General features: G+C 41.8%; 1 protein-coding gene across 1 annotated transcript in view; it reads right to left on the bottom strand.

Annotated features, from left to right (window-relative positions):
• Window positions 1–8,871: 8,871 nt before the first annotated feature.
• Window positions 8,872–11,734, bottom strand: part of MROH2B (maestro heat like repeat family member 2B) — a 75,817-nt gene continuing 72,954 nt past the window's right edge. Inside the window, exons 40-42 of the mRNA XM_068990520.1 lie at window positions 11,379–11,481; window positions 9,425–9,490; window positions 8,872–8,978 (exon numbers count right to left, since the gene is read on the bottom strand). Coding sequence (XP_068846621.1) covers window positions 8,872–8,978; window positions 9,425–9,490; window positions 11,379–11,481 — 276 coding nt within the window. The remainder of the gene's footprint in view (window positions 8,979–9,424; window positions 9,491–11,378; window positions 11,482–11,734) is intronic.

The raw sequence follows: 11,734 nt of genomic DNA, 5'->3' as shown, positions 1-11,734 counted from the left end.
AATAATAGTCCTTAGTCCAAAAGGCTGTCACCTATGTCCAACTCGCCAGCTTATCTACTCTGTTAATTGCATGCTAAAATACTAGTTTTTTAATTTCATTACCTTGATCAAGAACTTCTTTTGGTTTCTTCCAAATACAGTATAACTCAATTTGTCCTCCAACATTTGGCCCTTTGCTATTTAGCTGTCTTTATCTCGTAGTAACACCTTTTTAATACAGTCATGGTGCTCCATTCCACACTCTATGACATGGTACAGATTGCAAAATGGCCCTATAGACCTGTCTACACCCATCCACAGGCCTGGCACATTCTCATCATCTCAACTGTAAGCAGAGCCATTGAGAGTTAGATGTGAGATAATTATAATTCCACTGGAATGAAAGTAAAGATAAATTTCAACTCCCCCATCTTTCTCAGAAAAATTTAAAAAGTCCTGGTGAACCTGTCCTGCAGACTAACAAGCAATTCTCCACGTTTCCTGTTTTAAGATAGAGTTTCTTTTTGACAGCCGTGCAATTGAGGTGTTAAGGCATTGGTCAATTTAATCCTCAAAAGTCACTTCAGAATATTAGGAGGAAGTGATAGGTAAGGTAGAGGGAAGGATTTCTTATCTTGTGTTTTTTGGTGGCTCTCAAATTGAAAAAGAAACTGTGAGTCACATATATTTAGAAAATTGTGTTCTCCAAATTTATCTTTCTTTCAGGATAAGCACCTAATTCTATGAATAAAATCCAGGACAGTGTGTCCAGAAGGAATACAAACAAGTAATATTGTTTCGTTGGATAAATAAAGTTTGGTAAAGTAGAGGGAAGAAGCAAATGCCATTTCTCAGGTCATGCCTTAGGGATTTCTGTATGTGCACAAACACACGTATTTTTATGATGAGCCCCACTGTCCTTCCCTCACTTTGCTCCTGACTCTTCCCATGTTTTATTCTGTCCTGGTTTTAGAGATACGTAAGGTAAATTAAAAAGAAAGAGAAATTCTGAAGAATGATAATTCTCAGACTGTAGCTGTAGAAAATTTCTTGCTAGAGAGTTTCTCTCTGTCAGGATGTAGATCAAACACTCTGATCACCTGACAGGTTGCTACCATGTCTGACTGACATGCGCTTTCTAATTTTATACATAGATAATCTGAAGGATAATTATGGAGCTGGAGACTAAGTCAACTGAGAATATAACACTGTTAGAAGATGTTTGCTATAACCTTGTTGGAGTCTCTTGAGGACTCCAGAGTAAGTACCTGGTCTTGGATTTTATGTTTTAAGAGTGGTGGTGGTATGGGGAAAATCTCATTTAAGCAACCCCCTGGCTTCTTTCTCTGGAAGCGTGTCTCCTTCCCATTTGTGGTTTTTTGTTTTCCTGTTTTCTGGTAAAACTGCCTTCTTAGCGAAGTCAGCCAAGCTAAACGTCTCTGATTTACCAGCAGAACACTGGCTTTCACTGTTGGGTTAAAGGGCAGAGTGCTGAATTGCAAAATAATGTCATTCAGAGGGCTTCAGAGTAGTGCTGGCCCATTAAGCAGTCTGTGATCATCACTGAATCTCTATCTGAAAGTAAACACAAGTTGAAAAATGATTACATGTACACATAATGGTGAGGCAAACAGCAGGAGTAAGAGTGGAAAACAAATCTGTAATTTCTTCAAGAGTACTTGAATATATGTTTTCTCTATAACTCTATTTCCCTGAGATCTTCAAGAAGTCTCTCCCTGCTGAGTAACATGCCTGTGTCTCAACCACAGAAGTGAACCATGGAGGCCAGTGGAGGATTAACCAAAAGAGAGGCATCCAGGGGTGTAGGGGCGGGCAAGTCTGAGAGGATGGTAGTGTTTGGGAGCGGTTAATGGAAATACTTGTTGAGGTGAGCAAATCTAAATTTCTCCTGTCACACAACCTGACTGTGACTTATTCTGTACGTTATGAGAGCAAGCAAGAAGACTTGAGTGGGAAGTTACAGTCTGTAAGAGGCCGCCAGAACAGCTGAACTGGATCCTCTGACTAGAGGGGCCATGCTGTCTCCATCCTCCCAAGAAGAGCAGCAACATTCACTGAGCTAGGAATGTGCCACTTGGGGTGGGATAATAAGTTGGATTTATATTGTAAATCATGGAATTTATGTTAAGATTTGTGATTCTAATAATAAATTTGTTATTAATATTTATATTGTATAGTTGACATTTAGTTAATAATGATTCTGTGCCAGATTTCTACATTCTTTGCATGTACATTAATATGTCTAATCTTCACAATAGCACCTTGAGGTAGATAAGCATGATCCCAGTTTCAGTTCAGTTCAGTCGCTCAGTCATGTCCAATTTTTGTGACCCCATGGACTGTAGTACGCCAGGCCTCCCTGTCCATCACCAACTCCTGGAGTTTACTTTAACTCACATCCACTGAGTCCGTGATACCATGCAACCGTCTCATCCTCTGTCCTCCCCTTCTCCTCCCACCTTCAATCTTTCCCAGCATCAGGGTCCTTTCAAAAGAGTCAGTTCTTTGCATCAGGTGGCCAAAGTATTGGAGTTTCAGCTTCAACATCAGTCCTTTCAATGAATATTCAGGACTGATTTCCTTTAGGATGGACTAGTTGGATTTCCTTACAGTCCAAGGGACTCCCAAGAGTCTTCTCCAACACCACAGTTCAAAAGCATCAATTCTTCAGCTTTCTTTCTTCTCAGCTTTCTTTATAGTCCAACTCTCACATCCGTATATGACTACTGGAAAAAAACATATCTTTGACTAGATGGACCTTTGTTGGCAAAGTCAAGTCTTTGCTTTTTAATATGCTATCTAAGTTGGTCATACCTTTTCTTCCAAGGAGCAAGAGTCTTATAATTTCATGGCTGCAGTCACCATCTGCAGTCATTTTGGAGCCCCCCAAATAAAATCTGTCACTGTTTCCATTGTTGGCCCATCTACTTGCCATGAAGTGATGGCACTAGATGCCATGACGTTAGTTTTCTGAATGCTGAGTTTTAAGTTAACTTTTTCACTCTCCTCTTTCATTTTCATTAAGAGGCTCTTTAGTTCTTCTTTGCTTTCTGCCATAAGGGTGGTGTCATCTGTATATCTGGGGTTACTGATATTTCTCCCAGCAATTTTGAATCCAGCTTGAGCTTCATCCAGCCTAGCATTTCTCATGATGTACTCTGCATATAAGTTAAATAACCAGGGTGACAGTATACAGGCTTGATGTACTCCTTTTCCTATTTGGAAACAGTCTGTAATGAGATCAGCCCTGGGATTTCTTTGGAGGGAATGATGCTGAAGCTGAAGCTCCAGTACTTTGGCCACCTCATGAGAAGAGTTGACTCATTGGAAAAGACTCTGATGCTGGGAGGGATTGAGGGCAGGAGGAGAAGGGGACGACAGAGGATGAGATGGCTGGATGGCATCACTGACTCGATGGATGTGAGTCTGAGTGAAATCTGGGAGTTGGTGATGGACAGGGAGGCTTGGCGTGCTGCAATTCACGGGGTTGAAAAGAGTCAGACACAATTGAGGGACTGAACTGAACTGTTCCATGTCCAGTTCTGACTGTTGCTTCCTGACCTGCACACAGATTTCTCAAAAGGCAGGTCAGGTGGTCAGGTATTTCCATCTCTTTAAGAGTTTTCCACAGTTTGTCGTGATCCACACAGTCAAAAGCTTTGGCATAGTCAATAAAGCAGAAATAGATGCTTTCCTGGAACTCTCTTGCTTTTTCTATGATCTAACAGATGTCAACAATTTTATCTCTGGTTCCTCTGCCTTTTCTATATCCAGCTTGGATTTAGAAAATTTCAACAGTATGTGAAGTTCATGGTTCACATATTGTGGAAGCCTGGCCTGGAGAATTTTGAGCATTACTTTGCCAGTGTGTGAGATAATCGTGCGGTAGTTCAAGCATTCTTTGGTGTTGCCTTTCTTTGGGATTGGAATGAAAACTGAACTTTCCAGTCCTGTGGCCACTACTGAGTTTTCCAAATTTGCTGGCATATTGAGTGCAGCACTTTCACAGCATCATCTTTTAGGATTTGAGATAGCTCAGCTGGAATTCCATCACCTCCACTAGCTTTATTCGTAGTAATGCTTCCTAAGGCCCACTTGACTTCACATTCCAGGATGTCTGGCTCTAGATGAGTGATCACACCATCGTGATTATCTGGGTCAAGAAGATCTTTTTTGTACAGTTCTTCTGTGTATTTTTGCCACCTCTTCTTAATATCTTCTGGTTCTGTTAGGTCCAGACCATTTCTGTCCTTTATTGCACCCATCTTTGCATAAAATGTTCCCTCGGTATCTCTAATTTTCTTGAAGAGATCTCTAGTCTTTCCCATTCTATTGTTTTACTCTACTTCTTTGCATTGATTGCTGAGGGAGGCTTTCTTATTTCTCCTTGCTATTCTTTGGAACTCTGCATTCAAATGGGTATATCTTTCCTTTTCTCCTTTGCGTTTTGCTTCTCTTATATTCACAGCTATTTGTAAGGCCTCCTCAGCCAACCATTTTGCCTTTTTGCATTTCTTTTCCATGGAGATAGTCTTGATCCCTGCTTCCCGTACAATGTCATGAACCTCCGTCCATAATTCTTCAGCTACTCTATCAGATCGAATCCCTTGAATCTGTTTGTCACTTCCACTGTAAAATCATAAGGGATTTGATTTAGGTCATACTTGAATGGTCTAGTGGTTTCCCCTACTTTCTTCAATTTAACTCTGAATTTGGCAGTGATCTGAGCCACAGTCAACTCCTGGTCTTGTTTTTGCTGACTGTATAAGGCTTCTCCAGTTTTGGCTGCAAAGAATATAAGCAATCTGATTTCAGTACACCATCTGGTGATGTCCATGTGTAGAGTCTTCTCTTGTGTTGTTGGAAGAGGGTATTTGCTATGACCAGTGCATTCTGTTGACAAAACTCTGTTAGCCTTTGCCCTGCTTCATATTATACTCCAAGGCCAAATTTGCCTGTTACTCCAGGCATCTCTTTACTTCCTACTTTTGCATTCAAGTCCCCTGTAATGAAAAGGACATCCTTTTTGGTTGTTAGTTCTAGAGGGTCTTATAGGTCTTCATAGAACCATTCAACTTCAGCTTCTTCAGCATTACTGGTCAGGGCATAGACTTGGATTACTGTGATACTGAATGGTTTGCCTTAGAAACAGAGATCATTCTGTCATTTTTGAGACTGCATCCAAATACTGCATTTGGACTCTTTTGTTGACTATGATGGCTACTCTATTTCTTCTAAGGGATTCTTTGGCCCACAGTAGTAGATACAATGGTCATCTGAGTTAAATTCACCCATTCTAGTCCATTTTAGTTCACTGATTCCTAAAATGTCGATGTTCACTCTTGCCATCTCCTGTTTGACCACTTTCAATTTGCCTTGATTCATGGATCTAACATTCCAGGTTCCTATGCAATATTGTTCTTTACAGCATCGGGCTTTACTTCCATCACCAGTCACATCCACAACTGGATGTTGTTTTTGCTTTGGCTCCATCCCTTCATTCTTTCTGGAGTTGTTTCTCCACTGATCTCCAGTAACATGTTGGGAACCTACTGTCCTGGGGAATTCATCTTTCAGAGGCCTATCCATTTGTCTTTTCATACTGTTCATGGGGTTCTCAAGGCAAGAATACTGAAGTGGTTTGCCATTCCCTTTTCTAGTGGACCATATTTTGTCAGAACTCTCCACCATGACCCGTCCGTCTTGGGTGGCCCTACACCACGTGGCTCATAGTTTCATTGAGTTAGACAAAGCTGTGTTCCTCGTTGCCAGTTTACAATGTCCATGACCCCAGTTTACAGATGTGGAAATTGAAGTACAGGCAGGTAAAATGATTTTTCCCAAGTCACACAGCTAGTAAAGGGTGAAGCTGGAATGTGATAAAAAGAGTCTTGGAAATTGGTGTCAGGGTGAATCCCTCTAAGATCAGGGTTTAGACAAAAGTTCAGTTGTGGTATGTGTTTCACGTGGCCATTCTACCTAATTTCCACCAATCAATGATAAGGGGGGCTCTTTGCTGGTTGCCAGGGTGGGTGAAGTTTAATAGTGGTGATGGATATGTGAAGAAGTACCAGATAAGATCTTGTGTGAGTGAATTTACACTTATTGAGAATGTCCTGTAGTTCTGGGTGGCTCAGTCCAAATTCTGTTACAACACTTTGCCCCATATTCTGAAATTGTCTTGTGGGATACTGTAGCTGATAGGTACATATGGCTACTTAAAATTAAAAACTTAATTCCTCTGATAGACTAGCCATATTCTAAGGCTAGTGGCTACCATATTGGCCAGTGCAGATATAGAGCATTTCCATCATTGCAGAAAGTTCTATTGGAAATGTCATTTGACTTAAAATAACCTGCCAAAGAGGTCAACTAAACCGTATCTCTTGTCTTCTTGCTTTGTTTCATGTGTGTTAATGCTTTGTAATAGCTCCGACTCCATTAAGAATTTAATCAAAGCCATTACCCGAAAATACACCTACACAATTATACACAGAAACTTGCATATGACTTCAGGTGGGATCACAGACTCTCTGTGTAATAGTTACCCATCAGTGCATAGCAAATTACCTTGGATCTTAGTGGCTTAAAACAACATGGATTTATTATCTCATACAGTTTTGTGGTTCAGGAATCCAGGAGTGGTTTAGCTTAGTGATTCTGACCCAGGACTCTGGTTAGATTGTACTGGAGTGACCAGATTTAGCAAATAAAAATACAAGATGTTCAGTTAATTTGAAATTTTAGAAAAACAATAAATAATTCTTTAGTAGAAGGGTGTCCCATGCAATAATCAAGACATTATTTTACTGAAAAAAGTACTCATTGCTCACCTGAAATTCAAATCTCAATGGGCATTCTATATTTTATCTCATAATCCAGTCAATGTGTCAACTGAGGCTTCAATCACCTGAAGGCTTTGCCCGGGGCTCATGGATTCATTTCCAAGATGGCTCTTTAATGAACCTAGCAAGTTAGCTCTGGTTGTTTGTAGAAGGAGTCAGTTCTTGGCCACATGGATCTCTTTTTGGGTAGCTTGAGCATCCTGATGTTGGCAGCTGGCTTCCTCCACAGTGGGTGATTCAAGAGAGGGCAGTACCATTTATGACCTTGTCTTGAAAGTCACACACTGTCATTTCTGAACTTTTGTATTGATTGCACAGGACATTTCTATTCACTGTGGGAAGAGGGTTACAGGAACATCAGGAGACAAGAATCATTTGGAATCATCCTGGAGGCTGCCTCCATCCTCTGGAAATTATATACAGATGCCATAGAGTATAAATTTCATGAGGGTAGAATTTTTCTACTTTTTTTTCCTCATAGTTGTAGCCCCAGTGGCTATCACAGTGCCTTATACATTTATAGGCACTCAATAAATATTTGTTCAATGGATGAATAAATGAGACTCTGGTCTAAAATCTCTGACCTAAAAGACTCCTTTGGTTCCTAAAATGTTTGGTGGAAATGAAAGATATTTTCTCAAGAACTCGAGGATGAAGGGCTTAGAATATAGATTAGAGGAATTTATAAGGAGCCACGTCAGTTTAGTAAGTGTTGAGGTTATTTGCAAAAAGAATCCTAGAACTTGTTGGAAAGCTGGGGATTTTTGAAGAAGGCACTAACATTCTGTTTCTGGACTGCTGTGCTAATCTATAGATTCTAGACTTGAACTGCAACACTTCCAGTCTCCAGCCAACCCTGCTTACTTCAGACTGGGCCCCATAATCTGAATTGGCAAGAGCCAGTTCCTTAATATCCTGTAACTGTTTGTCCTGAGTTCAGTGGTTTTTGTATACTGACAGACTCCTAGCTTTTCTCAAGTCTGGAGTCAAGAGGAGATTCTGCCAGCAACCAAGGACCTCTCTGTCAGTCCCGAACAGGTTTTTCCTCCGACTGCATGGCTTGTCCCTATGTTTGTGCTACTAAATATAAAAGGTATATAGTTATGATACCCCCTAGATTTTCTCTAATTGTTTAAAGTACAGTGTTAAATACATTGCACCCTTAAAGCTGTCTATCAGTTTATCTTCATTTCAGAAATCTGAACAAAGGGCCAGATCATACTTGAGCTCAATGTTTGAAATTTAAATGTCCACAAGACAAAAATAATAGCAAAAAATAAGGCTGCTAATGAATGACTGTGATGGTGGTCGTGTTAAATGAGTCCTGGACTCTGTGTTAGAAGTTTCTTTGTCTGAACATGACTTCCTGTATTTTCAGGTGTGCATTGTGAAAAAGAGTGGAGAGTTATGATTCAGATGTCATGAAGCAGGTTAACACATATGCACTTGCACACACACAATTCAAAGAGAGGAATGCTCTAGGATAAAAATGGAAAGGAGATAGTGAGATTTAATACAATGTCAGGAAGGGTCTTTTGTAGAAAATTCCCTGGGGCACAATCTCGACACATAAATTACAAAGTAAGAACAGACAGGTTAAAGTTTGTCATAAGACTGTTTTTTAGAAAGAAAAGAGCCTGAGTAGCAAGTCAAAACTGGCAAAGATATGAAAAGGGGCTATGTGTGGAAAGTAGCAGCAGTCCTCTTCTCAGTGGCAGCAGAATTGTTTGATGTTCTTTAATTTTTTTGGTATCTGCTGGGATGTAAGCTTCCATTGAAGGCCATCCTGTGCAAAGGCCATGTGGCTGTCACCACTCACATCACAGGATATTCCTTATGTGAACTGGTGAGTGTGGTCTTTGCTAACAGAAACCACCAGGGAGTCTGGAGGGTAAGGGATATACCACCCTCTAGATCCCCACCCTGGGTGCCACCTCTTTCCTCAAGATATTACAAGTTTGTGAGTTGTGAGGATGAAGACAGGAGTCAGTTATAAAAAAAGCCTAGCAGTTTATTTCCTGATGGTTTACAGACAGACACTTATATCTTTACACCTTCTCAGGAGGGTCTGCATGGCAGCTTCAGCTGCTCTCTGGACACTGATACAAGGGTCCTGTCGAAGTGCTTGGAGCCCTGAAATGGGAAGAAGAGCAACGTCCACTGAGGGAAGAAAGCCAAAGCCCAAGCTTTGCAGTGCAGGGAAGCCTCCACTAAGGGTCAGAGCTACATGGGGCTCAGGTCCCTGGGCTCACATTTTGCCCTAATGGTTAGGATTTGGATCCGCAAATTTAGAAACTATTCTTACATTGAAATAAGGGAAGAGAAGATGCTGACCTTGGGACCAGTAGGTTTATAAACAATCGAAAAATTGAAGTCTGTTGGGAATGGTGCCTACAATGGGATGGAGCTGGGGGTCACCTTACACTCTGGGGAAAGTCCAGTATATGGGGAGCATCAGAGACCACTGATGATGGGGTACACTATGATTTTACAGCTGATGTGGAATTTGGAGTGTCTCTAGTTTCTCTTTCTCTAAGAATATAACAGGGCTCTGGACAGAAACTAGGGTTGGTACTCACGTGTGGTCAGTTGTTCCCTGTCTACTAGCTCCACATATTGGTAGGTCAAATTGAGAACAATGGCATCTAAAATCAACAGGAAGAAAAGTTACTATTTGCTATAGAGGGATTGGCCACAAAAAGTCAGGGCAGACTCTGCACCTGGTCAGAAGTTAAGTGGTCTGAATAGTGAATGAACAAGCTAGGCTCCTCTTGCACCTCCAGAATGACATGAGGGTGATGTGTGTGGGGTCTTGAGTGCTGTGACTGGAAGCGGTTGCTTGCCCGCCGCTTGCATGTTACTGGGAAAACTCACTATGTCCTCCAGGGGGCAGCGCGAGTTGTCAGGGTTTTGAACATGTATGGCCCCTGTCTTCCAAAAGTTTACAACGTAGTTAGGGGGCTATGGTTTTTCCAGTAGTCATGTACGGATGTGAGAGTTGGACCATAAAGAAAGCTGAGCACTGAAGAATGGATGCTATTGAAATGTGGAGCTGAAGAAGACTCTTGAGAGTCTCTTGGATGGCAAGGAGATCAAACCAGTCAATCCTAAAGGAAAACAACCCTGAATATTCATTGCAAGGACTGATACTGAAGCTGAAGCTCCAATACTTTGGCCATCTGACGCGAACAGCTGACTCATTGGAAAAGACCTTGATGCTGGGAAAGACTGAGGGCAGGAGGAGAAGTGGGTGACAGAGGATGAGACGGTTGGACAGCATCACTAACTCAATGCATATGAGTTTAAGCAAGCTCCAGGAGATAGCGAAGGACAGGGAAGTCTGTCATGCTGCAGTTCATGGGCTCACAAAGAGTTGGACACATTTTAGTGACTGAACAACAACAAAAAGGGGATCCTCTATAGGATCCAATAAGGGATCCTTAGGATCCTGGCTCTCCTGGTGGCTCAGACAGTAACGAGTCTGCCTGCAGTGTGGCAGATGCATGTTCCCTAGGTCGGGAATATCCCCTGGAGAAGGAAATGGCAACCCACTCCAGTATTCTTGCCTGGAAAAATCCCATGGATGGAGGAGCCCAACAGGCTACAGTCCACAGAGTCGCAAAGAGTCAGACACGACTGAGTGACTTCAATTTCTTTCTTTCTTTCTTAAAGGTGGCCAACCCAGTGGGCCTATTCATTGTGGGCCTGATTAGATGGAATGGGTTTCATGATAAGACTTAATCTTCAGCGATTCACTTACTTTCCTCTTTAATTTTGTAGATCAAACAAAGAGGCAACACACTGAAATTAAGTGAATTGTCCAGAATCACCAGCAGAGCCAAGGTCCGCTGGCCCTCATGCACCCATACACTTTTCACTAGTTATCATGTTGCTGCTAAAGCTCTCAGCTTGAACTGAATTTAGAAGGTTGACTATGGTTTATGTTAATGGGTGATACAAAGGAAAACAATTTGGCAGGGGCTGCAAGCTTGGATCAAAGACCTGGGGAAAAGAGGGAACAGTGACCTGGAATCAGAAGAAGCAGGAAGGACCCAAATAGGGAGAATGGTCTGATGGAAAGAGAATGAGTGTTGGGAATTCAGAAGCTGCTACTGTAAGTTTGCAAAGAGAACAGGTTCTTTTGAGGGAAGATGTTGTTATACATAAAACGCATTTTCTGGCTTATTATTTTTTTTCTTTTGGTCATACCGATCATACTGGTCTTCCCAGGTGGTACTTGTGGTAAAGAACCCACCTGCCAATACAGGAGACATAAGAGACATGAGTTTGATCCCTGGGTTGGCAAGATCCCCTGGAGGAGGGCGTGGCAACCCACTCCAGTATTCTTGCCTGGAGAAGCCTATGGACAGAGGAGCCTGGCAGGCTACAGACCATGGGGTTGCAAAGAGTCAGATATGACCGAAGCAATAGCACACAATCATACCAGCATTCATGCTGGGGTAGTTTCCAGGCAAAGTAAAACAGGATGGCAAGGAGCAAGCCTGTGAGTGGAGAAAGTGGACGTGGCCTCACCTGTGAGTTTGATGGCTGCACTCCTGATGGTCTCCCAGCTGCTGCTGAAGAACGTGAATGAGTGTGTGTGGAGGATCCATAGGATTTCTTGGTTTCTCTTTGACTGGAAGAGATATGTGTTACAAAAAGGGCAACTGAAAGTGGGAGGGATGGGTGGGCAAGGGAAGAACTGGGGGTTTGGGATTAGCAGATGCAAATTAGTATATAGAGAATGGATAAACAACAAGGTCCTACTGTACAGCACAGGGAACTATATTCAATATCCTGTGATAAACCAGAATGAAAAAGAATATATATGTATAACTGAGTTATTTGGCTGTTGAGTGGAAATTAACACAACCCTGTAAATCAACTAT

This window comes from Capricornis sumatraensis, chromosome 18, assembly GCF_032405125.1.
Source record: "Capricornis sumatraensis isolate serow.1 chromosome 18, serow.2, whole genome shotgun sequence".
Lineage (NCBI taxonomy): Eukaryota > Metazoa > Chordata > Mammalia > Artiodactyla > Bovidae > Capricornis > Capricornis sumatraensis.
This window is presented reverse-complemented; position numbering and strand designations above follow the sequence as displayed.